The 22131-nt window shown below is 53.6% G+C and overlaps 2 protein-coding genes, 1 long non-coding RNA gene and 3 pseudogenes across 6 annotated transcripts; 4 read left to right on the top strand and 2 right to left on the bottom strand.

Annotated features, from left to right (window-relative positions):
- The first annotated feature begins 1105 nt into the window (after window positions 1–1105).
- LOC121108831 lies at window positions 1106–4026 on the top strand. The gene is made up of 3 exons (XR_005843474.2): window positions 1106–1249; window positions 2224–2330; window positions 3167–4026. It is a non-coding gene; the product is annotated as an uncharacterized LOC121108831 (long non-coding RNA).
- Window positions 4027–6661: 2635 nt separating this feature from the next.
- On the top strand, window positions 6662–9093 carry LOC121108835 (annotated as a pseudogene). Its single transcript, XR_005843478.2, has 3 exons — window positions 6662–6842; window positions 7815–7921; window positions 8756–9093. The product of XR_005843478.2 is annotated as a histidine triad nucleotide-binding protein 1-like (transcript).
- Window positions 9094–9240: 147 nt separating this feature from the next.
- On the bottom strand, window positions 9241–11232 carry LOC121108832. The gene has a single exon (XM_040656973.1). It carries the CDS (start codon window positions 10843–10845, stop codon window positions 10159–10161), a length of 687 nt encoding a protein of 228 aa, XP_040512907.1. The 5' UTR covers window positions 10846–11232; the 3' UTR covers window positions 9241–10158.
- Window positions 11233–12243: 1011 nt separating this feature from the next.
- On the top strand, window positions 12244–14675 carry LOC121108833 (annotated as a pseudogene). Its single transcript, XR_005843476.2, has 3 exons — window positions 12244–12424; window positions 13396–13502; window positions 14338–14675. The product of XR_005843476.2 is annotated as a histidine triad nucleotide-binding protein 1-like (transcript).
- Window positions 14676–17839: 3164 nt separating this feature from the next.
- Window positions 17840–20271, top strand: LOC121108834 (annotated as a pseudogene). Its single transcript, XR_005843477.2, has 3 exons — window positions 17840–18020; window positions 18992–19098; window positions 19934–20271. The product of XR_005843477.2 is annotated as a histidine triad nucleotide-binding protein 1-like (transcript).
- Window positions 20272–20707: 436 nt separating this feature from the next.
- Window positions 20708–22022, bottom strand: LOC121108842. Its single transcript, XM_040656979.1, has one exon. It carries the CDS (start codon window positions 22020–22022, stop codon window positions 21336–21338), a length of 687 nt encoding a protein of 228 aa, XP_040512913.1. The 3' UTR covers window positions 20708–21335.
- Window positions 22023–22131: the final 109 nt, after the last annotated feature.

Here is a 22131-nt window from a genome sequence, read left to right on the forward strand (position 1 = left end):
GTAGCAAGACGGTTCGTTATATACGTATAGCCAACGTGAGATTAAAACTCAGAAAGGAGACAAATATTTGCCCAACCGTTTATTGTAAAACGTTTTGGTTAGCTAGGCCTGGGATGGGAGGGCGGGATGACGAAAGCAATAGTGAAAAGACAGAAAAGAAAAGCAAGGATTTGTTACAGGAATGCAGAGATGGTTACCACCGCAGTGTGACAATGTTTCACGATTCTGGTTGGAAGCGGGGGTGGGGGCGGGTTCTCTTTCTCGTCGATCACAGGCGGAAGGAAAACACAACAAGGGAAAAGCGCGCGCAAAAGTTTTTGCAGAGTCCATACATATATATATATATACTGTCCTGGTTCTCCTTGGGTTGCTCATAGTAACGGCACGTCCAGCACAGGTGCAACAGTCAGAAACAGACAGAAGTAAAGAAGGCACTGGGAATTGAGGGGCGTTTATTCTGCTCCCCGGCCCCGTCTTCCTCTCAGCTGGCTGAGTACCCTGGGAATAGCTGGTCTCACTGCTAAAGCAGAAGTGAAGAAGGCGTTGGGAACTTCAGCCTTTCCTCCTCCTCGATGGTGATGTTCCCCACCGCGTCGAATAAAGAAGGGAGATTCTCCTTGGCCCTCCTCTTGCTACTAATACGTTCGTAAAAACATTGTTTTAATCATCTCAAACAATGGCGGCCATATTAAGGTCTTGCTGGGCTTTGGCTTGTCGAATTTTCTCCCTGCGCATGCTAGCAACATCCTGCACTCTCCCCGAGTTGCCCGTCCTTCATGCAAAGATGGCAAACTCCTGGCCTGCCCCGCCAACATTTGACGGTCATTTGACGGGAGGGATCGGCACCAAAAAGCCCCCAGCGCCTAAGTCCCTGAGCCCCGATAAGCACCGGCCGACGGGAGCGGAGCCGCCTACAGGGCGGGGACAAGCTTAAAGGGCAGGCGAGACAGCCAACCGAGGCGCGGGAACGGCCGGCGGCGCTCTGTCGGCCCAATGAGCGCCGACGAGGGCCGAGCCGTGCCGAGCCGAGGCGAGCCGAGCCGAGCCGAGCCGAGCCGAGCCGACCGAGCCGGCCGCGGGGGAGGTTTGGGGCTGAGGGAGTGTTGTAGCGAGCGGGCGCCGTCATGGCCGGCGGGATCGTTAGGTCGCCGGCCGCCTGGCGCGGTGGCGCCGCTCTCTTGGGAAAAGTCGCCCGCCAGGAGTTCTCCGCCAACGTTATCCGCGAGGAGGAGCCGTTGTGGACGAGGAGGTAGCCGCGGCTTTGTCGTGCCGTCGCGCGATTCTTCCCTTGCCCTCCCGTCCCACCCCTCCCCCACCCTAGCGCGCTCGCAGGCCCTCTGGAACGAGCGCCCGTTGCGGTGCCGGCGAGTGCGGCGGGGCGAGCGGCGACCTTGCCGCGGGGCGGGGCGGGCGGACGGGCCTTTCTGGCTGGTGATGCTCGCTACTACAGCGCCTCCTCTAAAACCCCGCGCTGCTTCGGTGCCTCGGGGCTGCCGTGGCGCATACTGGGTCGCTGGTGCCGTCTGGCTCGCCTGGCTTCCCAGCGCCACCGTGTGGTTGTGTGCGCGTGTGTAGAGGCGGGCCTGTGACGCTGAAGCGCTTGGTGGCAGCCGCGGACGCTTGTCGCGCGCGATATCAATCCCTTTGTCGCTGCTAGTCGTGCTAGTTCCATTAGAATTAGTTGACCGTTGTCCTACAGGTCGGTGGTATTCACGTGTCGAAGGCGATAACCTTTGCCTCGATTTGGAAGTGTCTGATGCCAGCCTCACCGCGCTAATCCAAAATGTTCTTTCACCGGAGTCCGCGGTGTTCTTGAGGATGGAGAGTTAACACGGCCTCCTTTCGGGATAACCCCAGGTTCTTTGAAAATGCCTTGGTCAAAAGTAGGATAGGAAGGCGATATTTGGCCATAACTGAAGGATGGTGAGCCACCGTTTGCCGCTTGAGTGGTTAAGCAGGGTCTTAATATGAGAGTGAAATAAGCGCAAATGGAGGTTGGTTTTGTTTGGGTTTAAAATCGCTCTGTGCTCGTAGCAGCAGGAGCCTGTGAAAACATGGTTTGTGCATAGAAGGGAGAGGGCTTTGCCAATTCAAAGATCACTTAGGAAGAATTGCTGTTTTGTCTTGCGTTTGGGATACGCGTTCAGTGGGACGTAGCGATCTGCTTCAGCTATTGCCTTTCTCCGAAGCCAATCCCGTTTTAAGCGTGTCCTCTTCCTCCAGTGCCTTGCGTTCCATGATATTTCACCGCAAGCTCCTACGCTTTTTTCCTAGCCGCTCCCCAGAAGGCCGTTGTGAGGTTATCCGGAGCAGAAGATTGTGGCGCACCTGTAAGTACCGTGGAAGCTTTCTGTACACTAAACGGTGCCAGTAAGTGGTATGTAATTTAGTAGGCTTTGTCCCGTCGCCTCGTTTCCTCTCAGATGTTGCAAAGAGGCACAGTAGGCTATTTGGCTTTCCCGACGCATAATCTTTTGCCTCTAGCTTGTAACGGAGCTGAGCGTTTTGACTAAGGGAAGTGAGAGAAAGCGATGCTCATTTCTGGGTACGTACTTGTAGTGCAAAATGCAGTGCTGTTCAGAAGTATGGCCCGATGCCTGTTCTCGCTGTTTCCAGACAGTGGTCATGGGCTCTAATATGGAGAAGAGGCTTGGGGTTTTGAGCAGGTCGGAGGCGAGGAAGGAGAGAGCTGGCTGAGGGGTGCTGGATGTTTCATTTTCAGCTACAGAAGTCAAGTCCCATGGCTTTGGCGTGGGCTCACAAAGCCTACATCGAGTTTTTCTTGTCTGCCAGAAAGACTTAGGTTGCCCGAAGATATAATGGGGGGCTGGAATCCCGAGACCAATCTGGCTTCTGTGCCCGATTTGTAGTCCGTTACTCTCTAGCTGGGGGTGGGGAGGGGGGTTAGGAAGAAAAGGAAAAAAAAAGATGGCAAGTCCCATAGCTGTCCCTCCCCCCATTATGCGTAATCGGACTTTGTAGCTTTGCTTGGAACGTGTCAGTTGCAAGAAAGGCAGTAATTTGAAAGAGCAGCGCTTGAATGGCAAAGAACTAGTTAACCGCGTTCTGTGGCTGGTTCTCTGCTCGCCTTCCTTGGCTTCCTGCCCTCTCCACTCTTCACTGTGCTGTGGCATGCTCCGTTACGTAACGTTATTTCCTTCTCCAGCTTCTTGGCCGTTTGATGATTGATGGCGAGAAGTGTGCTGCTAACCTGGGCCTGACCAATGGATTCCGGATGGCTGTGAGATACCCACCCTCAGCCCCTTCAGACTACCGCGCACGTCTCTTGTATTCTGGGTGGCCGTCAGTTGGGGCCGGCCTCCTGGCTAAGATGTTTGCACCGCAGGAGTTGCTGCACGCGTTACGGATCGCCACCGAATGGATTTCACGTGTTTGCCCGTCAGCCTAGCCACCGTTGACATATAATTGTTTTTGGTGGGTGCCTATGGAGGGTAATGAAAAGCTTGAGCAGCATTTGCACAATAAAGATGGAGCATGGGGATATCATCTCTGTCTCGCTTGTCTTACTGATTGAAATGATTCTGCAAGTTAAAACGGTGGGTCTCCGTCTCCCAAAGACAATATAGGATGTGCTGTGTGTTTGAGGCCTGCCGTCTTCCCCCAGCTTCCAAATAAAAGGGCGTGGGTTTTATCGCGTACTAGCAGCATCGACAAGCAGCAGGCGTAGAATTAGAGAAGAATAACGTAGGAAGAATGCTTCCAGCTGTCGTCTGTTGTATGGCCCCGTCGCGAGGCCGAACAAACTCCACCCGCATGATTTCTGACCGGAGCACGTCAGCCTGCTTTTAAGCAATCTCGGAGTTTTGCCACTGCTTTCTTTTCAGTCGCGGATTTTGCGACGTAGAGAAATAATTTCTCCCTCGGAAACTTTCCCAAATGGAAAAGACTTTGTGATACTTGAGTCGGCGATTGTTGCGCTTCTGCTGTCTTTGAGACTCAGCTGCCCTTCTCCATTTCTCTTTTTTTAATATGAACAAAACATTAAAAAAAAAAAAAAAAAAAAAAGGCGTATTGTTCCGTAACCAGAAGGAGGAGTAGCTACAGGCACCGTAAGGCTTTTACATGTAATCACCTCTCGCGCTTTGTTAGGCCTCTGGCTTTGCTTGAGTCTTTGTTGAATTGCAATTGCATTCAAGGCTTACTGGAGTGGGGGAGTTTCAAAATGCTAAAAATATTTGCATTAAAAATTAAAGACTTGAAACTTGCTAAATGAAATTATTGTGCGGCCGTTCCTCAAAGAATCTCGATTTGTCAGCAGTAGATCCGCTTGCGGGACTGACGATCGCAGCTGTGAATGACTCCGAATTAAACTGTTTGAAGAAGCGGAATAAGACAACTTGTTACGTTTTTCTGAATATCCAACCTGAAGCTCCCCCCGGCGCAGCGCAAGGCCGTTACCTCTTGTCCCGTCGCTGGTTACGTGGGAGAAGCGGCCAACCCCCACCACGCTACAACCACCTTTCGGGTAGTTGTAAAGAGGCGATAAGGCCTCTCTCCCCTGAGCCTCCCCTCCTCTGGACGAAACAATCCCAGTTCCCTCAGCTGCTACCCATAGGTCTTGTGCTCCAGTCCCTTCACCAGCTTTGTTGCCCTCCTCTGGCCACGCTCCAGAACCTCAACGTCTTTCTTGTAGTGAGGAGCCCAAAGCTGAACGCAGTACTCGAGGAGCAGGCCTCACCAGCGCCGAGTACAGAGGGATGATCACCTCCCTAGTCCTGCTGACTACATGATTTCTGATCCAAGCCAGGATGCCGTTGGCCTTCTTGGGCCCCTGGGCACGCTCCTGGCTCATGTTCAGGTGGCTGTTGACTAATGCCTCCAGATCCGTTTCCTCCGCGCAGCTTTCCAGCCTCTCTGCCCCGAGCCTGTTGCGTTGCATGGGGTTGTTGTGACCAAAGTGCAGGACCCGGCGTTTGGTCTCGTAGATGCTCCTGCAATTGGCCTCGGCCCAGCGATCCAGCCTATCCGGATCCCTGTGTAGGGCCTTCCTACCCTCAGGCAGATCAAGCCTTCCTCCCAACATGGTGTGGCCTGCAAACTTGCTGAGGGTGCGCTCAATCCCCTCGTCCAGATCATCAATCAAAATATAAATCAGGACCGGACCAAACGCTGACCCCCTGGGGAACACCGCTAGCGTCCACCGCCAGCTGGATTGAACTCCATTCACCACCACTATCTGGGCCTGGCCATCCAGCCAGGTTCTGACCCGGCAGAGTACACCTGCCCAAGCCATGGGCTGCCATCTTCTCTGGGAGAATACCGTGGGAGACAGAGTCAAAGGCTTCACTGAAGTCTAGGTAGACTACATCCACAGCCTTTGCCTCATCCACTAGTCGGGTCACCTGGTCATAGAAGGAGATCGGGTCGGTCAAGCAGGACCTGTCTTTAAGGAACCCGCGCTGGCTAGGCCCGGTCCCCTGGTTGTCCCGCACACAGCCCTGTGATCTGACTCCGGGTGATCTCCTCCATGACCTTCCCTGATACTGAGGTTAGGCTGACAGGCCTGTAGTTCCCCAGATCCTCCATCAGACCCTTCTTGGAGGTGGGCATCTGTCTGGCTCCAAGTATCGGTAGCAAGACGGTTCGTTATATACGTATACCCAACGTGAGATTAAAACTCAGAAAGGAGACAAATATTTGCCCAACCGGTTTATTGTAGAAAGTTTTGGTTAGCTAGGCCTGGGGATGGGAGGCGGGATGACGAAAGCAATAGTGAAAAGACAGAAAAGAAAAGCAAGGATTTGTTACAGGAATGCAGAGATGGTTACCACCGCAGTGTGACAATGTTTCACGATTCTGGTTGGAAGCAGGGGTGGGGGGGCAGGTTCTCTTTCTCGGTCGATCACAGGCGGAAGGAAAACACAGCAAGGGAAAAGCGCGCACAAAAGTTTTTGCAGAGTCCATACATATATATATATCTATACTGTCTGGTTCTCCTTGGGTTGCTCATAGTAACGGCACGTCCAGCACCGGTGCAACAGTCAGAACAGACAGAAGTAAAGAAGGCACTGGGAATTGAGGGGCGTTTATTCTGCTCCCCGGCCCCGTCTTCCAGCTCAGGGGGCTGAGTACCCTGAGAATAGCTGGTCTCACTGCTAAAGACAGAAGTGAAGAAGGCGTTGAGAACTTCAGCCTTTTCCTCCTCCTCGGTGGTGATGTTCCCCACCGCGTCGAATAAAGAAGGGAGATTCTCCTTGGCCCTCCTCTTGCTACTAATACGTTCGTAAAAACATTGTTTTAATCATCTCGAACAATGGCGGCCAGATTAAGGTCTTGCTGGGCTTTGGCTTGTCGAATTTTCTCCCTGCGCATGCTAGCAACATCCTGGCACTCTCCCGAGTTGCCCGTCCTTCATCCAAAGATGGCAAACTCCTGGCCTGCCCCGCCAACATTTGACGGTCATTTGACGGGAGGGATCGGCACCAAAAAGCCCCCAGCGCCTAAGTCCCTGAGCCCCGATAAGCACCGAGCCGACGGGAGCGGAGCCGCCTACAGGGCGGGGACAAGCTTAAAGGGCAGGCGAGACAGCCAACCGAGGCGCGAGAACGGCCGGCACGGCTCTGTCGGCCCAATGAGCGCCGACGAGGGCCGAGCCGTGCCGAGCCGAGGCGAGCCGAGCGGAGCCGAGCCGAGCCGAGCCGAGCCGAGCGGGGGAGGTTTGGGGCTGAGGGAGTGTTGTAGCGAGCGGGCGCCGTCATGGCCGGCGGGATCGTTAGGTCGCCGGCCGCCTGGCGCGGTGGCGCCGCTCTCTTGGGAAAAGTCGCCCGCCAGGAGTTCTCCGCCAACGTTATCCGCGAGGAGGAGCCGTTGTGGACGAGGAGGTAGCCGCGGCTTTGTCGTGCGTCGCGCGATTCTTCCCTTGCCCTCCCGTCCCACCCCGTCCCCCACGCTAGCGCGCTCGCAGGCCCTCTGGAACGAGCGCCCGTTGCGGTGCCGGCGAGTGCGGCGGGGCGAGCGGCGACCTTGCCGCGGGGCGGGGCGGGCGGACGGGCCTTTCTGGCTGGTGATGCTCGCTACTACAGCGCCTCCTCTAAAACCCCGCGCTGCTTCGGTGCCTCGGGGCTGCCGTGGCGCATACTGGGTCGCTGGTGCCGTCTGGCTCGCCTGGCTTCCCAGCGCCACCGTGTGGTTGTGTGCGCGTGTGTAGAGGCGGGCCTGTGACGCTGAAGCGCTTGGTGGCAGCCGCGGACGCTTGTCGCGCGCGATATCAATCCCTTTGTCGCTGCTAGTCGTGCTAGTTCCATTAGAATTAGTTGACCGTGTCCTACAGGTCGGTGGTATTCACGTGTCGAAGGCGATAACCTTTGCCTCGATTTGGAAGTGTCTGATGCCAGCCTCACCGCGCTAATCCAAAATGTTCTTTCACCGGAGTCCGCGGTGTTCTTGAGGATGGAGAGTTAACACGGCCTCCTTTCGGGATAACCCCAGGTTCTTTGAAAATGCCTTGGTCAAAAGTAGGATAGGAAGGCGATATTTGGCCATAACTGAAGGATGGTGAGCCACCGTTTGCCGCTTGAGTGGTTAAGCAGGGTCTTAATATGAGAGTGAAATAAGCGCAAATGGAGGTGGTTTTGTTTGGGTTTAAAATCGCTCTGTGCTCGTAGCAGCAGGAGCCTGTGAAAACATGGTTTGTGCATAGAAGGGAGAGGGCTTTGCCAATTCAAAGATCACTTAGGAAGAATTGCTGTTTTGTCTTGCGTTTGGGATACGCGTTCAGTGGGACGTAGCGATCTGCTTCAGCTATTGCCTTTCTCCGAAGCCAATCCCGTTTTAAGCGTGTCCTCTTCCTCCAGTGCCTTGCGTTCCATGATATTTCACCGCAAGCTCCTACGCTTTTTTCCTAGCCGCTCCCCAGAAGGCCGTTGTGAGGTTATCCGGAGCAGAAGATTGTGGCGCACCTGTAAGTACCGTGGAAGCTTTCTGTACACTAAACGGTGCCAGTAAGTGGTATGTAATTTAGTAGGCTTTGTCCCGTCGCCTCGTTTCCTCTCGATGTTGCAAAGAGGCACAGTAGGCTATTTGGGCTTTCCCGACGCCATAATCTTTTGCCTCTAGCTTGTAACGGAGCTGAGCGTTTTGACTAAGGGAAGTGAGAGAAAGCGATGCTCATTTCTGGGTACGTACTTGTAGTGCAAAATGCAGTGCTGTTCAGAAGTATGGCCCGATGCCTGTTCTCGCTGTTTCCAGACAGTGGTCATGGCTCTAATATGGAGAAGAGGGCTTGGGGTTTTGAGCAGGTCGGAGGCGAGGAAGGAGAGAGCTGGCTGAGGGGTGCTGGATGTTTCATTTTCAGCTACAGAAGTCAAGTCCCATGGCTTTGGCGTGGGCTCACAAAGCCTACATCGAGTTTTTCTTGTCTGCCAGAAAGACTTAGGTTGCCCGAAGATATAATGGGGGGCTGGAATCCCGAGACCAATCTGGCTTCTGTGCCCGATTTGTAGTCCGTTACTCTCTAGCTGGGGGTGGGGAGGGGGTTAGGAAGAAAAGGAAAAAAAAAGATGGCAAGTCCCATAGCTGTCCCTCCCCCCATTATGCGTAATCGGACTTTGTAGCTTTGCTTGGAACGTGTCAGTTGCAGAAAGGCAGTAATTTGAAGAGCAGCGCTTGAATGGCAAAGAACTAGTTAACCGCGTTCTGTGGCTGGTTCTCTGCTCGCCTTCCTTGGCTTCCTGCCCTCTCCACTCTTCACTGTGCTGTGGCATGCTCCGTTACGTAACGTTATTTCCTTCTCCAGCTTCTTGGCCGTTTGATGATTGATGGCGAGAAGTGTGCTGCTAACCTGGGCCTGACCAATGGATTCCGGATGGCTGTGAGATACCCACCCTCAGCCCCTTCAGACTACCGCGCACGTCTCTGTATTCTGGGTGGCCGTCAGTTGGGCCGGCCTCCTGGCTAAGATGTTTGCACCGCAGGAGTTGCTGCACGCGTACGGATCGCCACCGAATGGATTTCACGTGTTGCCCGTCAGCCTAGCCACCGTTGACATATAATTGTTTTTGGTGGGTGCCTATGGAGGGTAATGAAAAGCTTTGAGCAGCATTTGCACAATAAAGATGGAGCATGGGGATATCATCTCTGTCTCGCTTGTCTTACTGATGGAAATGATTCTGCAAGTTAAAACGGTGGGTCTCCGTCTCCCAAAGACAATATAGGATGTGCTGTGTGTTTGAGGCCTTGCCGTCTTCCCCCAGCTTCCAAATAAAAGGGCGTGGGTTTTATCGCGTACTAGCAGCATCGACAAGCAGCAGGCGTAGAATTAGAGAAGAATAACGTAGGAAGAATGCTTCCAGCTGTCGTCTGTTGTATGGCCCCGTCGCGAGGCCGAACAAACTCCACCCGCATGATTTCTGACCGGAGCACGTCAGCCTGCTTTTAAGCAATCTCGGAGTTTTGCCACTGCTTTCTTTTCAGTCGCGGATTTTGCGACGTAGAGAAATAATTTCTCCCTCGGAAACTTTCCCAAATGGAAAAGACTTTGTGATACTTGAGTCGGCGATTGTTGCGCTTCTGCTGTCTTTGAGACTCAGCTGCCCTTCTCCATTTCTCTTTTTTTAATATGAACAAAACATTAAAAAAAAAAAAAAAAAAAAAAAAAGAAGTATTGTTCCGTAACCAGAAGGAGGAGTAGCTACAGGCACCGTAAGGCTTTTACATGTAATCACCTCTCGCGCTTTGTTAGGCCTCTGGCTTTGCTTGAGTCTTTGTTGAATTGCAATTGCATTCAAGGCTTACTGGAGTGGGGGAGTTTCAAAATGCTAACTAAATATTTGCATTAAAAATTAAATACTTGAAACTTGCTAAATGAAATTATTGTGCGGCCGTTCCTCAGAGAATCTCGATTTGTCAGCAGTAGATCCGCTTGCGGGACTGACGATCGCAGCTGTGAATGACTCTGAATTAAACCGTTTGAAGAAGCGGAATAAGACAACTTGTTACGTTTTTCTGAATATCCAACCTGAAGCTCCCCCCGGCGCAGCGCAAGGCCGTTACCTCTTGTCCCGTCGCTGGTTACGTGGGAGAAGCGGCCAACCCCCACCACGCTACAACCACCTTTCGGGTAGTTGTAAAGAGGCGATAAGGCCTCTCTCCCCTGAGCCTCCCCTCCTCTGGACGAAACAATCCCAGTTCCCTCAGCTGCTACCCATAGGTCTTGTGCTCCAGTCCCTTCACCAGCTTTGTTGCCCTCCTCTGGCCACGCTCCAGAACCTCAACGTCTTTCTTGTAGTGAGGAGCCCAAAGCTGAACGCAGTACTCGAGGAGCAGCCTCACCAGCGCCGAGTACAGAGGGATGATCACCTCCCTAGTCCTGCTGACTACATGATTTCTGATCCAAGCCAGGATGCCGTTGGCCTTCTTGGGCCCCTGGGCACGCTCCTGGCTCATGTTCAGGTGGCTGTTGACTAATGCCTCCAGATCCGTTTCCTCCGCGCAGCTTTCCAGCCTCTCTGCCCCGAGCCTGTTGCGTTGCATGGGGTTGTTGTGACCAAAGTGCAGGACCCGGCGTTTGGTCTCGTAGATGCTCCTGCAATTGGCCTCGGCCCAGCGATCCAGCCTATCCGGATCCCTGTGTAGGGCCTTCCTACCCTCAGGCAGATCAAGCCTTCCTCCCAACATGGTGTGGCCTGCAAACTTGCTGAGGGTGCGCTCAATCCCCTCGTCCAGATCATCAATCAAAATATAAATCAGGACCGGACCAAACGCTGACCCCCTGGGGAACACCGCTAGCGTCCACCGCCAGCTGGATTGAACTCCATTCACCACCACTATCTGGGCCTGGCCATCCAGCCAGGTTCTGACCCGGCAGAGTACACCTGCCCAAGCCATGGGCTGCCATCTTCTCTGGGAGAATACCGTGGGAGACAGAGTCAAAGGCTTCACTGAAGTCTAGGTAGACTACATCCACAGCCTTTGCCTCATCCACTAGTCGGGTCACCTGGTCATAGAAGGAGATCGGGTCGGTCAAGCAGGACCTGTCTTTAAGGAACCCGCGCTGGCTAGGCCCGGTCCCCTGGTTGTCCCGCACACGCCCTGTGATCTGACTCCGGGTGATCTCCTCCATGACCTTCCCTGATACTGAGGTTAGGCTGACAGGCCTGTAGTTCCCCAGATCCTCCATCAGACCCTTCTTGGAGGTGGGCATCTGTCTGGCTCCAAGTATCGGTAGCAAGACGGTTCGTTATATACGTATACCCAACGTGAGATTAAAACTCAGAAAGGAGACAAATATTTGCCCAACCGGTTTATTGTAGAAAGTTTTGGTTAGCTAGGCCTGGGGATGGGAGGCGGGATGACGAAAGCAATAGTGAAAAGACAGAAAAGAAAAGCAAGGATTTGTTACAGGAATGCAGAGATGGTTACCACCGCAGTGTGACAATGTTTCACGATTCTGGTTGGAAGCAGGGGTGGGGGGGCAGGTTCTCTTTCTCGGTCGATCACAGGCGGAAGGAAAACACAGCAAGGGAAAAGCGCGCACAAAAGTTTTTGCAGAGTCCATACATATATATATATCTATACTGTCTGGTTCTCCTTGGGTTGCTCATAGTAACGGCACGTCCAGCACCGGTGCAACAGTCAGAACAGACAGAAGTAAAGAAGGCACTGGGAATTGAGGGGCGTTTATTCTGCTCCCCGGCCCCGTCTTCCAGCTTCAGGGGGCTGAGTACCCTGAGAATAGCTGGTCTCACTGCTAAAGACAGAAGTGAAGAAGGCGTTGAGAACTTCAGCCTTTTCCTCCTCCTCGGTGGTGATGTTCCCCACCGCGTCGAATAAAGAAGGGAGATTCTCCTTGGCCCTCCTCTTGCTACTAATACGTTCGTAAAAACATTGTTTTAATCATCTCGAACAATGGCGGCCAGATTAAGGTCTTGCTGGGCTTTGGCTTGTCGAATTTTCTCCCTGCGCATGCTAGCAACATCCTGGCACTCTCCCCGAGTTGCCCGTCCTTCATCCAAAGATGGCAAACTCCTGGCCTGCCCCGCCAACATTTGACGGTCATTTGACGGGAGGGATCGGCACCAAAAAGCCCCCAGCGCCTAAGTCCCTGAGCCCCGATAAGCACCGAGCCGACGGGAGCGGAGCCGCCTACAGGGCGGGGACAAGCTTAAAGGGCAGGCGAGACAGCCAACCGAGGCGCGAGAACGGCCGGCACGGCTCTGTCGGCCCAATGAGCGCCGACGAGGGCCGAGCCGTGCCGAGCCGAGGCGAGCCGAGCGGAGCCGAGCCGAGCCGAGCGGGGGAGGTTTGGGGCTGAGGGAGTGTTGTAGCGAGCGGGCGCCGTCATGGCCGGCGGGATCGTTAGGTCGCCGGCCGCCTGGCGCGGTGGCGCCGCTCTCTTGGGAAAAGTCGCCCGCCAGGAGTTCTCCGCCAACGTTATCCGCGAGGAGGAGCCGTTGTGGACGAGGAGGTAGCCGCGGCTTTGTCGTGCGTCGCGCGATTCTTCCCTTGCCCTCCCGTCCCACCCCTCCCCCACGCTAGCGCGCTCGCAGGCCCTCTGGAACGAGCGCCCGTTGCGGTGCCGGCGAGTGCGGCGGGGCGAGCGGCGACCTTGCCGCGGGGCGGGGCGGGCGGACGGGCCTTTCTGGCTGGTGATGCTCGCTACTACAGCGCCTCCTCTAAAACCCCGCGCTGCTTCGGTGCCTCGGGGCTGCCGTGGCGCATACTGGGTCGCTGGTGCCGTCTGGCTCGCCTGGCTTCCCAGCGCCACCGTGTGGTTGTGTGCGCGTGTGTAGAGGCGGGCCTGTGACGCTGAAGCGCTTGGTGGCAGCCGCGGACGCTTGTCGCGCGCGATATCAATCCCTTTGTCGCTGCTAGTCGTGCTAGTTCCATTAGAATTAGTTGACCGTGTCCTACAGGTCGGTGGTATTCACGTGTCGAAGGCGATAACCTTTGCCTCGATTTGGAAGTGTCTGATGCCAGCCTCACCGCGCTAATCCAAAATGTTCTTTCACCGGAGTCCGCGGTGTTCTTGAGGATGGAGAGTTAACACGGCCTCCTTTCGGGATAACCCCAGGTTCTTTGAAAATGCCTTGGTCAAAAGTAGGATAGGAAGGCGATATTTGGCCATAACTGAAGGATGGTGAGCCACCGTTTGCCGCTTGAGTGGTTAAGCAGGGTCTTAATATGAGAGTGAAATAAGCGCAAATGGAGGTGGTTTTGTTTGGGTTTAAAATCGCTCTGTGCTCGTAGCAGCAGGAGCCTGTGAAAACATGGTTTGTGCATAGAAGGGAGGGGGCTTTGCCAATTCAAAGATCACTTAGGAAGAATTGCTGTTTTGTCTTGCGTTTGGGATACGCGTTCAGTGGGACGTAGCGATCTGCTTCAGCTATTGCCTTTCTCCGAAGCCAATCCCGTTTTAAGCGTGTCCTCTTCCTCCAGTGCCTTGCGTTCCATGATATTTCACCGCAAGCTCCTACGCTTTTTTCCTAGCCGCTCCCCAGAAGGCCGTTGTGAGGTTATCCGGAGCAGAAGATTGTGGCGCACCTGTAAGTACCGTGGAAGCTTTCTGTACACTAAACGGTGCCAGTAAGTGGTATGTAATTTAGTAGGCTTTGTCCCGTCGCCTCGTTTCCTCTCGATGTTGCAAAGAGGCACAGTAGGCTATTTGGGCTTTCCCGACGCCATAATCTTTTGCCTCTAGCTTGTAACGGAGCTGAGCGTTTTGACTAAGGGAAGTGAGAGAAAGCGATGCTCATTTCTGGGTACGTACTTGTAGTGCAAAATGCAGTGCTGTTCAGAAGTATGGCCCGATGCCTGTTCTCGCTGTTTCCAGACAGTGGTCATGGCTCTAATATGGAGAAGAGGGCTTGGGGTTTTGAGCAGGTCGGAGGCGAGGAAGGAGAGAGCTGGCTGAGGGGTGCTGGATGTTTCATTTTCAGCTACAGAAGTCAAGTCCCATGGCTTTGGCGTGGGCTCACAAAGCCTACATCGAGTTTTTCTTGTCTGCCAGAAAGACTTAGGTTGCCCGAAGATATAATGGGGGGCTGGAATCCCGAGACCAATCTGGCTTCTGTGCCCGATTTGTAGTCCGTTACTCTCTAGCTGGGGGTGGGGAGGGGGTTAGGAAGAAAAGGAAAAAAAAAAGATGGCAAGTCCCATAGCTGTCCCTCCCCCCATTATGCGTAATCGGACTTTGTAGCTTTGCTTGGAACGTGTCAGTTGCAGAAAGGCAGTAATTTGAAGAGCAGCGCTTGAATGGCAAAGAACTAGTTAACCGCGTTCTGTGGCTGGTTCTCTGCTCGCCTTCCTTGGCTTCCTGCCCTCTCCACTCTTCACTGTGCTGTGGCATGCTCCGTTACGTAACGTTATTTCCTTCTCCAGCTTCTTGGCCGTTTGATGATTGATGGCGAGAAGTGTGCTGCTAACCTGGGCCTGACCAATGGATTCCGGATGGCTGTGAGATACCCACCCTCAGCCCCTTCAGACTACCGCGCACGTCTCTGTATTCTGGGTGGCCGTCAGTTGGGCCGGCCTCCTGGCTAAGATGTTTGCACCGCAGGAGTTGCTGCACGCGTACGGATCGCCACCGAATGGATTTCACGTGTTGCCCGTCAGCCTAGCCACCGTTGACATATAATTGTTTTTGGTGGGTGCCTATGGAGGGTAATGAAAAGCTTTGAGCAGCATTTGCACAATAAAGATGGAGCATGGGGATATCATCTCTGTCTCGCTTGTCTTACTGATGGAAATGATTCTGCAAGTTAAAACGGTGGGTCTCCGTCTCCCAAAGACAATATAGGATGTGCTGTGTGTTTGAGGCCTTGCCGTCTTCCCCCAGCTTCCAAATAAAAGGGCGTGGGTTTTATCGCGTACTAGCAGCATCGACAAGCAGCAGGCGTAGAATTAGAGAAGAATAACGTAGGAAGAATGCTTCCAGCTGTCGTCTGTTGTATGGCCCCGTCGCGAGGCCGAACAAACTCCACCCGCATGATTTCTGACCGGAGCACGTCAGCCTGCTTTTAAGCAATCTCGGAGTTTTGCCACTGCTTTCTTTTCAGTCGCGGATTTTGCGACGTAGAGAAATAATTTCTCCCTCGGAAACTTTCCCAAATGGAAAAGACTTTGTGATACTTGAGTCGGCGATTGTTGCGCTTCTGCTGTCTTTGAGACTCAGCTGCCCTTCTCCATTTCTCTTTTTTTAATATGAACAAAACATTAAAAAAAAAAAAAAAAAAAAAAAAAGAAGTATTGTTCCGTAACCAGAAGGAGGAGTAGCTACAGGCACCGTAAGGCTTTTACATGTAATCACCTCTCGCGCTTTGTTAGGCCTCTGGCTTTGCTTGAGTCTTTGTTGAATTGCAATTGCATTCAAGGCTTACTGGAGTGGGGGAGTTTCAAAATGCTAATAAATATTTGCATTAAAAATTAAATACTTGAAACTTGCTAAATGAAATTATTGTGCGGCCGTTCCTCAGAGAATCTCGATTTGTCAGCAGTAGATCCGCTTGCGGGACTGACGATCGCAGCTGTGAATGACTCTGAATTAAACCGTTTGAAGAAGCGGAATAAGACAACTTGTTACGTTTTTCTGAATATCCAACCTGAAGCTCCCCCCGGCGCAAGCTTAAGGCCGTTACCTCTTGTCCCGTCGCTGGTTACGTGGGAGAAGCGGCCAACCCCCACCACGCTACAACCACCTTTCGGGTAGTTGTAAAGAGGCGATAAGGCCTCTCTCCCCTGAGCCTCCCCTCCTCTGGACGAAACAATCCCAGTTCCCTCAGCTGCTACCCATAGGTCTTGTGCTCCAGTCCCTTCACCAGCTTTGTTGCCCTCCTCTGGCCACGCTCCAGAACCTCAACGTCTTTCTTGTAGTGAGGAGCCCAAAGCTGAACGCAGTACTCGAGGAGCGGCCTCACCAGCGCCGAGTACAGAGGGATGATCACCTCCCTAGTCCTGCTGACTACATGATTTCTGATCCAAGCCAGGATGCCGTTGGCCTTCTTGGGCCCCTGGGCACGCTCCTGGCTCACTGTTCAGGTGGCTGTTGACTAATGCCTCCAGATCCGTTTCCTCCGCGCAGCTTTCCAGCCTCTCTGCCCCGAGCCTGTTGCGTTGCATGGGGTTGTTGTGACCAAAGTGCAGGACCCGGCGTTTGGTCTCGTAGATGCTCCTGCAATTGGCCTCGGCCCAGCGATCCAGCCTATCCGGATCCCTGTGTAGGGCCTTCCTACCCTCAGGCAGATCAAGCCTTCCTCCCAACATGGTGTGGCCTGCAAACTTGCTGAGGGTGCGCTCAATCCCCTCGTCCAGATCATCAATCAAAATATAAATCAGGACCGGACCAAACGCTGACCCCCTGGGGAACACCGCTAGCGTCCACCGCCAGCTGGATTGAACTCCATTCACCACCACTATCTGGGCCTGGCCATCCAGCCAGGTTCTGACCCGGCAGAGTACACCTGCCCAAGCCATGGGCTGCCATCTTCTCTGGGAGAATACCGTGGGAGACAGAGTCAAAGGCTTCACTGAAGTCTAGGTAGACTACATCCACAGCCTTTGCCTCATCCACTAGTCGGGTCACCTGGTCATAGAAGGAGATCGGGTCGGTCAAGCAGGACCTGTCTTTAAGGAACCCGCGCTGGCTAGGCCCGGTCCCCTGGTTGTCCCGCACACGCCCTGTGATCTGACTCCGGGTGATCTCCTCCATGACCTTCCCTGATACTGAGGTTAGGCTGACAGGCCTGTAGTTCCCCAGATCCTCCATCAGACCCTTCTTGGAGGTGGGCATCTGTCTGGCTCCAAGTATCGGTAGCAAGACGGTTCGTTATATACGTATACCCAACGTGAGATTAAAACTCAGAAAGGAGACAAATATTTGCCCAACCGGTTTATTGTAGAAAGTTTTGGTTAGCTAGGCCTGGGGATGGGAGGCGGGATGACGAAAGCAATAGTGAAAAGACAGAAAAGAAAAGCAAGGATTTGTTACAGGAATGCAGAGATGGTTACCACCGCAGTGTGACAATGTTTCACGATTCTGGTTGGAAGCAGGGGTGGGGGGGCAGGTTCTCTTTCTCGGTCGATCACAGGCGGAAGGAAAACACAGCAAGGGAAAAGCGCGCACAAAAGTTTTTGCAGAGTCCATACATATATATATATCTATACTGTCTGGTTCTCCTTGGGTTGCTCATAGTAACGGCACGTCCAGCACCGGTGCAACAGTCAGAACAGACAGAAGTAAAGAAGGCACTGGGAATTGAGGGGCGTTTATTCTGCTCCCCGGCCCCGTCTTCCAGCTCAGGGGCTGAGTACCCTGAGAATAGCTGGTCTCACTGCTAAAGACAGAAGTGAAGAAGGCGTTGAGAACTTCAGCCTTTTCCTCCTCCTCGGTGGTGATGTTCCCCACCGCGTCGAATAAAGAAGGGAGATTCTCCTTGGCCCTCCTCTTGCTACTAATACGTTCGTAAAAACATTGTTTTAATCATCTCGAACAATGGCGGCCAGATTAAGGTCTTGCTGGGCTTTGGCTTGTCGAATTTTCTCCCTGCGCATGCTAGCAACATCCTGGCACTCTCCCCGAGTTGCCCGTCCTTCATCCAAAGATGGCAAACTCCTGGCCTGCCCCGCCAACATTTGACGGTCATTTGACGGGAGGGATCGGCACCAAAAAGCCCCCAGCGCCTAAGTCCCTGAGCCCCGATAAGCACCGAGCCGACGGGAGCGGAGCCGCCTACAGGGCGGGGACAAGCTTAAAGGGCAGGCGAGACAGCCAACCGAGGCGCGAGAACGGCCGGCACGGCTCTGTCGGCCCAATGAGCGCCGACGAGGGCCGAGCCGTGCCGAGCCGAGGCGAGCCGAGCGGAGCCGAGCCGAGCCGAGCCGAGCCGAGCCGAGCGGGGGAGGTTTGGGGCTGAGGGAGTGTTGTAGCGAGCGGGCGCCGTCATGGCCGGCGGGATCGTTAGGTCGCCGGCCGCCTGGCGCGGTGGCGCCGCTCTCTTGGGAAAAGTCGCCCGCCAGGAGTTCTCCGCCAACGTTATCCGCGAGGAGGAGCCGTTGTGGACGAGGAGGTAGCCGCGGCTTTGTCGTGCGTCGCGCGATTCTTCCCTTGCCCTCCCGTCCCACCCCTCCCCCACGCTAGCGCGCTCGCAGGCCCTCTGGAACGAGCGCCCGTTGCGGTGCCGGCGAGTGCGGCGGGGCGAGCGGCGACCTTGCCGCGGGGCGGGGCGGGCGGACGGGCCTTTCTGGCTGGTGATGCTCGCTACTACAGCGCCTCCTCTAAAACCCCGCGCTGCTTCGGTGCCTCGGGGCTGCCGTGGCGCATACTGGGTCGCTGGTGCCGTCTGGCTCGCCTGGCTTCCCAGCGCCACCGTGTGGTTGTGTGCGCGTGTGTAGAGGCGGGCCTGTGACGCTGAAGCGCTTGGTGGCAGCCGCGGACGCTTGTCGCGCGCGATATCAATCCCTTTGTCGCTGCTAGTCGTGCTAGTTCCATTAGAATTAGTTGACCGTGTCCTACAGGTCGGTGGTATTCACGTGTCGAAGGCGATAACCTTTGCCTCGATTTGGAAGTGTCTGATGCCAGCCTCACCGCGCTAATCCAAAATGTTCTTTCACCGGAGTCCGCGGTGTTCTTGAGGATGGAGAGTTAACACGGCCTCCTTTCGGGATAACCCCAGGTTCTTTGAAAATGCCTTGGTCAAAAGTAGGATAGGAAGGCGATATTTGGCCATAACTGAAGGATGGTGAGCCACCGTTTGCCGCTTGAGTGGTTAAGCAGGGTCTTAATATGAGAGTGAAATAAGCGCAAATGGAGGTGCTTTTGTTTGGGTTTAAAATCGCTCTGTGCTCGTAGCAGCAGGAGCCTGTGAAAACATGGTTTGTGCATAGAAGGGAGAGGGCTTTGCCAATTCAAAGATCACTTAGGAAGAATTGCTGTTTTGTCTTGCGTTTGGGATACGCGTTCAGTGGGACGTAGCGATCTGCTTCAGCTATTGCCTTTCTCCGAAGCCAATCCCGTTTTAAGCGTGTCCTCTTCCTCCAGTGCCTTGCGTTCCATGATATTTCACCGCAAGCTCCTACGCTTTTTTCCTAGCCGCTCCCCAGAAGGCCGTTGTGAGGTTATCCGGAGCAGAAGATTGTGGCGCACCTGTAAGTACCGTGGAAGCTTTCTGTACACTAAACGGTGCCATGTAAGTGGTATGTAATTTAGTAGGCTTTGTCCCGTCGCCTCGTTTCCTCTCGATGTTGCAAAGAGGCACAGTAGGCTATTTGGGCTTTCCCGACGCCATAATCTTTTGCCTCTAGCTTGTAACGGAGCTGAGCGTTTTGACTAAGGGAAGTGAGAGAAAGCGATGCTCATTTCTGGGTACGTACTTGTAGTGCAAAATGCAGTGCTGTTCAGAAGTATGGCCCGATGCCTGTTCTCGCTGTTTCCAGACAGTGGTCATGGCTCTAATATGGAGAAGAGGGCTTGGGGTTTTGAGCAGGTCGGAGGCGAGGAAGGAGAGAGCTGGCTGAGGGGTGCTGGATGTTTCATTTTCAGCTACAGAAGTCAAGTCCCATGGCTTTGGCGTGGGCTCACAAAGCCTACATCGAGTTTTTCTTGTCTGCCAGAAAGACTTAGGTTGCCCGAAGATATAATGGGGGGCTGGAATCCCGAGACCAATCTGGCTTCTGTGCCCGATTTGTAGTCCGTTACTCTCTAGCTGGGGGTGGGGAGGGGGTTAGGAAGAAAAGGAAAAAAAAAGATGGCAAGTCCCATAGCTGTCCCTCCCCCCATTATGCGTAATCGGACTTTGTAGCTTTGCTTGGAACGTGTCAGTTGCAGAAAGGCAGTAATTTGAAGAGCAGCGCTTGAATGGCAAAGAACTAGTTAACCGCGTTCTGTGGCTGGTTCTCTGCTCGCCTTCCTTGGCTTCCTGCCCTCTCCACTCTTCACTGTGCTGTGGCATGCTCCGTTACGTAACGTTATTTCCTTCTCCAGCTTCTTGGCCGTTTGATGATTGATGGCGAGAAGTGTGCTGCTAACCTGGGCCTGACCAATGGATTCCGGATGGCTGTGAGATACCCACCCTCAGCCCCTTCAGACTACCGCGCACGTCTCTGTATTCTGGGTGGCCGTCAGTTGGGCCGGCCTCCTGGCTAAGATGTTTGCACCGCAGGAGTTGCTGCACGCGTACGGATCGCCACCGAATGGATTTCACGTGTTGCCCGTCAGCCTAGCCACCGTTGACATATAATTGTTTTTGGTGGGTGCCTATGGAGGGTAATGAAAAGCTTTGAGCAGCATTTGCACAATAAAGATGGAGCATGGGGATATCATCTCTGTCTCGCTTGTCTTACTGATGGAAATGATTCTGCAAGTTAAAACGGTGGGTCTCCGTCTCCCAAAGACAATATAGGATGTGCTGTGTGTTTGAGGCCTTGCCGTCTTCCCCCAGCTTCCAAATAAAAGGGCGTGGGTTTTATCGCGTACTAGCAGCATCGACAAGCAGCAGGCGTAGAATTAGAGAAGAATAACGTAGGAAGAATGCTTCCAGCTGTCGTCTGTTGTATGGCCCCGTCGCGAGGCCGAACAAACTCCACCCGCATGATTTCTGACCGGAGCACGTCAGCCTGCTTTTAAGCAATCTCGGAGTTTTGCCACTGCTTTCTTTTCAGTCGCGGATTTTGCGACGTAGAGAAATAATTTCTCCCTCGGAAACTTTCCCAAATGGAAAAGACTTTGTGATACTTGAGTCGGCGATTGTTGCGCTTCTGCTGTCTTTGAGACTCAGCTGCCCTTCTCCATTTCTCTTTTTTTAATATGAACAAAACATTAAAAAAAAAAAAAAAAAAAAAAAAGAAGTATTGTTCCGTAACCAGAAGGAGGAGTAGCTACAGGCACCGTAAGGCTTTTACATGTAATCACCTCTCGCGCTTTGTTAGGCCTCTGGCTTTGCTTGAGTCTTTGTTGAATTGCAATTGCATTCAAGGCTTACTGGAGTGGGGGGAGTTTCAAAATGCTAATAAATATTTGCATTAAAAATTAAATACTTGAAACTTGCTAAATGAAATTATTGTGCGGCCGTTCCTCAGAGAATCTCGATTTGTCAGCAGTAGATCCGCTTGCGGGACTGACGATCGCAGCTGTGAATGACTCTGAATTAAACCGTTTGAAGAAGCGGAATAAGACAACTTGTTACGTTTTTCTGAATATCCAACCTGAAGCTCCCCCCGGCGCAGCGCAAGGCCGTTACCTCTTGTCCCGTCGCTGGTTACGTGGGAGAAGCGGCCAACCCCCACCACGCTACAAGCACCTTTCGGGTAGTTGTAAAGAGGCGATAAGGCCTCTCTCCCCTGAGCCTCCCCTCCTCTGGACGAAACAATCCCAGTTCCCTCAGCTGCTACCCATAGGTCTTGTGCTCCAGTCCCTTCACCAGCTTTGTTGCCCTCCTCTGGCCACGCTCCAGAACCTCAACGTCTTTCTTGTAGTGAGGAGCCCAAAGCTGAACGCAGTACTCGAGGAGCAGCCTCACCAGCGCCGAGTACAGAGGGATGATCACCTCCCTAGTCCTGCTGACTACATGATTTCTGATCCAAGCCAGGATGCCGTTGGCCTTCTTGGGCCCCTGGGCACGCTCCTGGCTCATGTTCAGGTGGCTGTTGACTAATGCCTCCAGATCCGTTTCCTCCGCGCAGCTTTCCAGCCTCTCTGCCCCGAGCCTGTTGCGTTGCATGGGGTTGTTGTGACCAAAGTGCAGGACCCGGCGTTTGGTCTCGTAGATGCTCCTGCAATTGGCCTCGGCCCAGCGATCCAGCCTATCCGGATCCCTGTGTAGGGCCTTCCTACCCTCAGGCAGATCAAGCCTTCCTCCCAACATGGTGTGGCCTGCAAACTTGCTGAGGGTGCGCTCAATCCCCTCGTCCAGATCATCAATCAAAATATAAATCAGGACCGGACCAAACGCTGACCCCCTGGGGAACACCGCTAGCGTCCACCGCCAGCTGGATTGAACTCCATTCACCACCACTATCTGGGCCTGGCCATCCAGCCAGGTTCTGACCCGGCAGAGTACACCTGCCCAAGCCATGGGCTGCCATCTTCTCTGGGAGAATACCGTGGGAGACAGAGTCAAAGGCTTCACTGAAGTCTAGGTAGACTACATCCACAGCCTTTGCCTCATCCACTAGTCGGGTCAC

Source organism: Gallus gallus, assembly GCF_016699485.2.
Source record: "Gallus gallus isolate bGalGal1 chromosome W unlocalized genomic scaffold, bGalGal1.mat.broiler.GRCg7b W_unloc6, whole genome shotgun sequence".
Classification (NCBI taxonomy): Eukaryota; Metazoa; Chordata; class Aves; order Galliformes; family Phasianidae; genus Gallus; species Gallus gallus.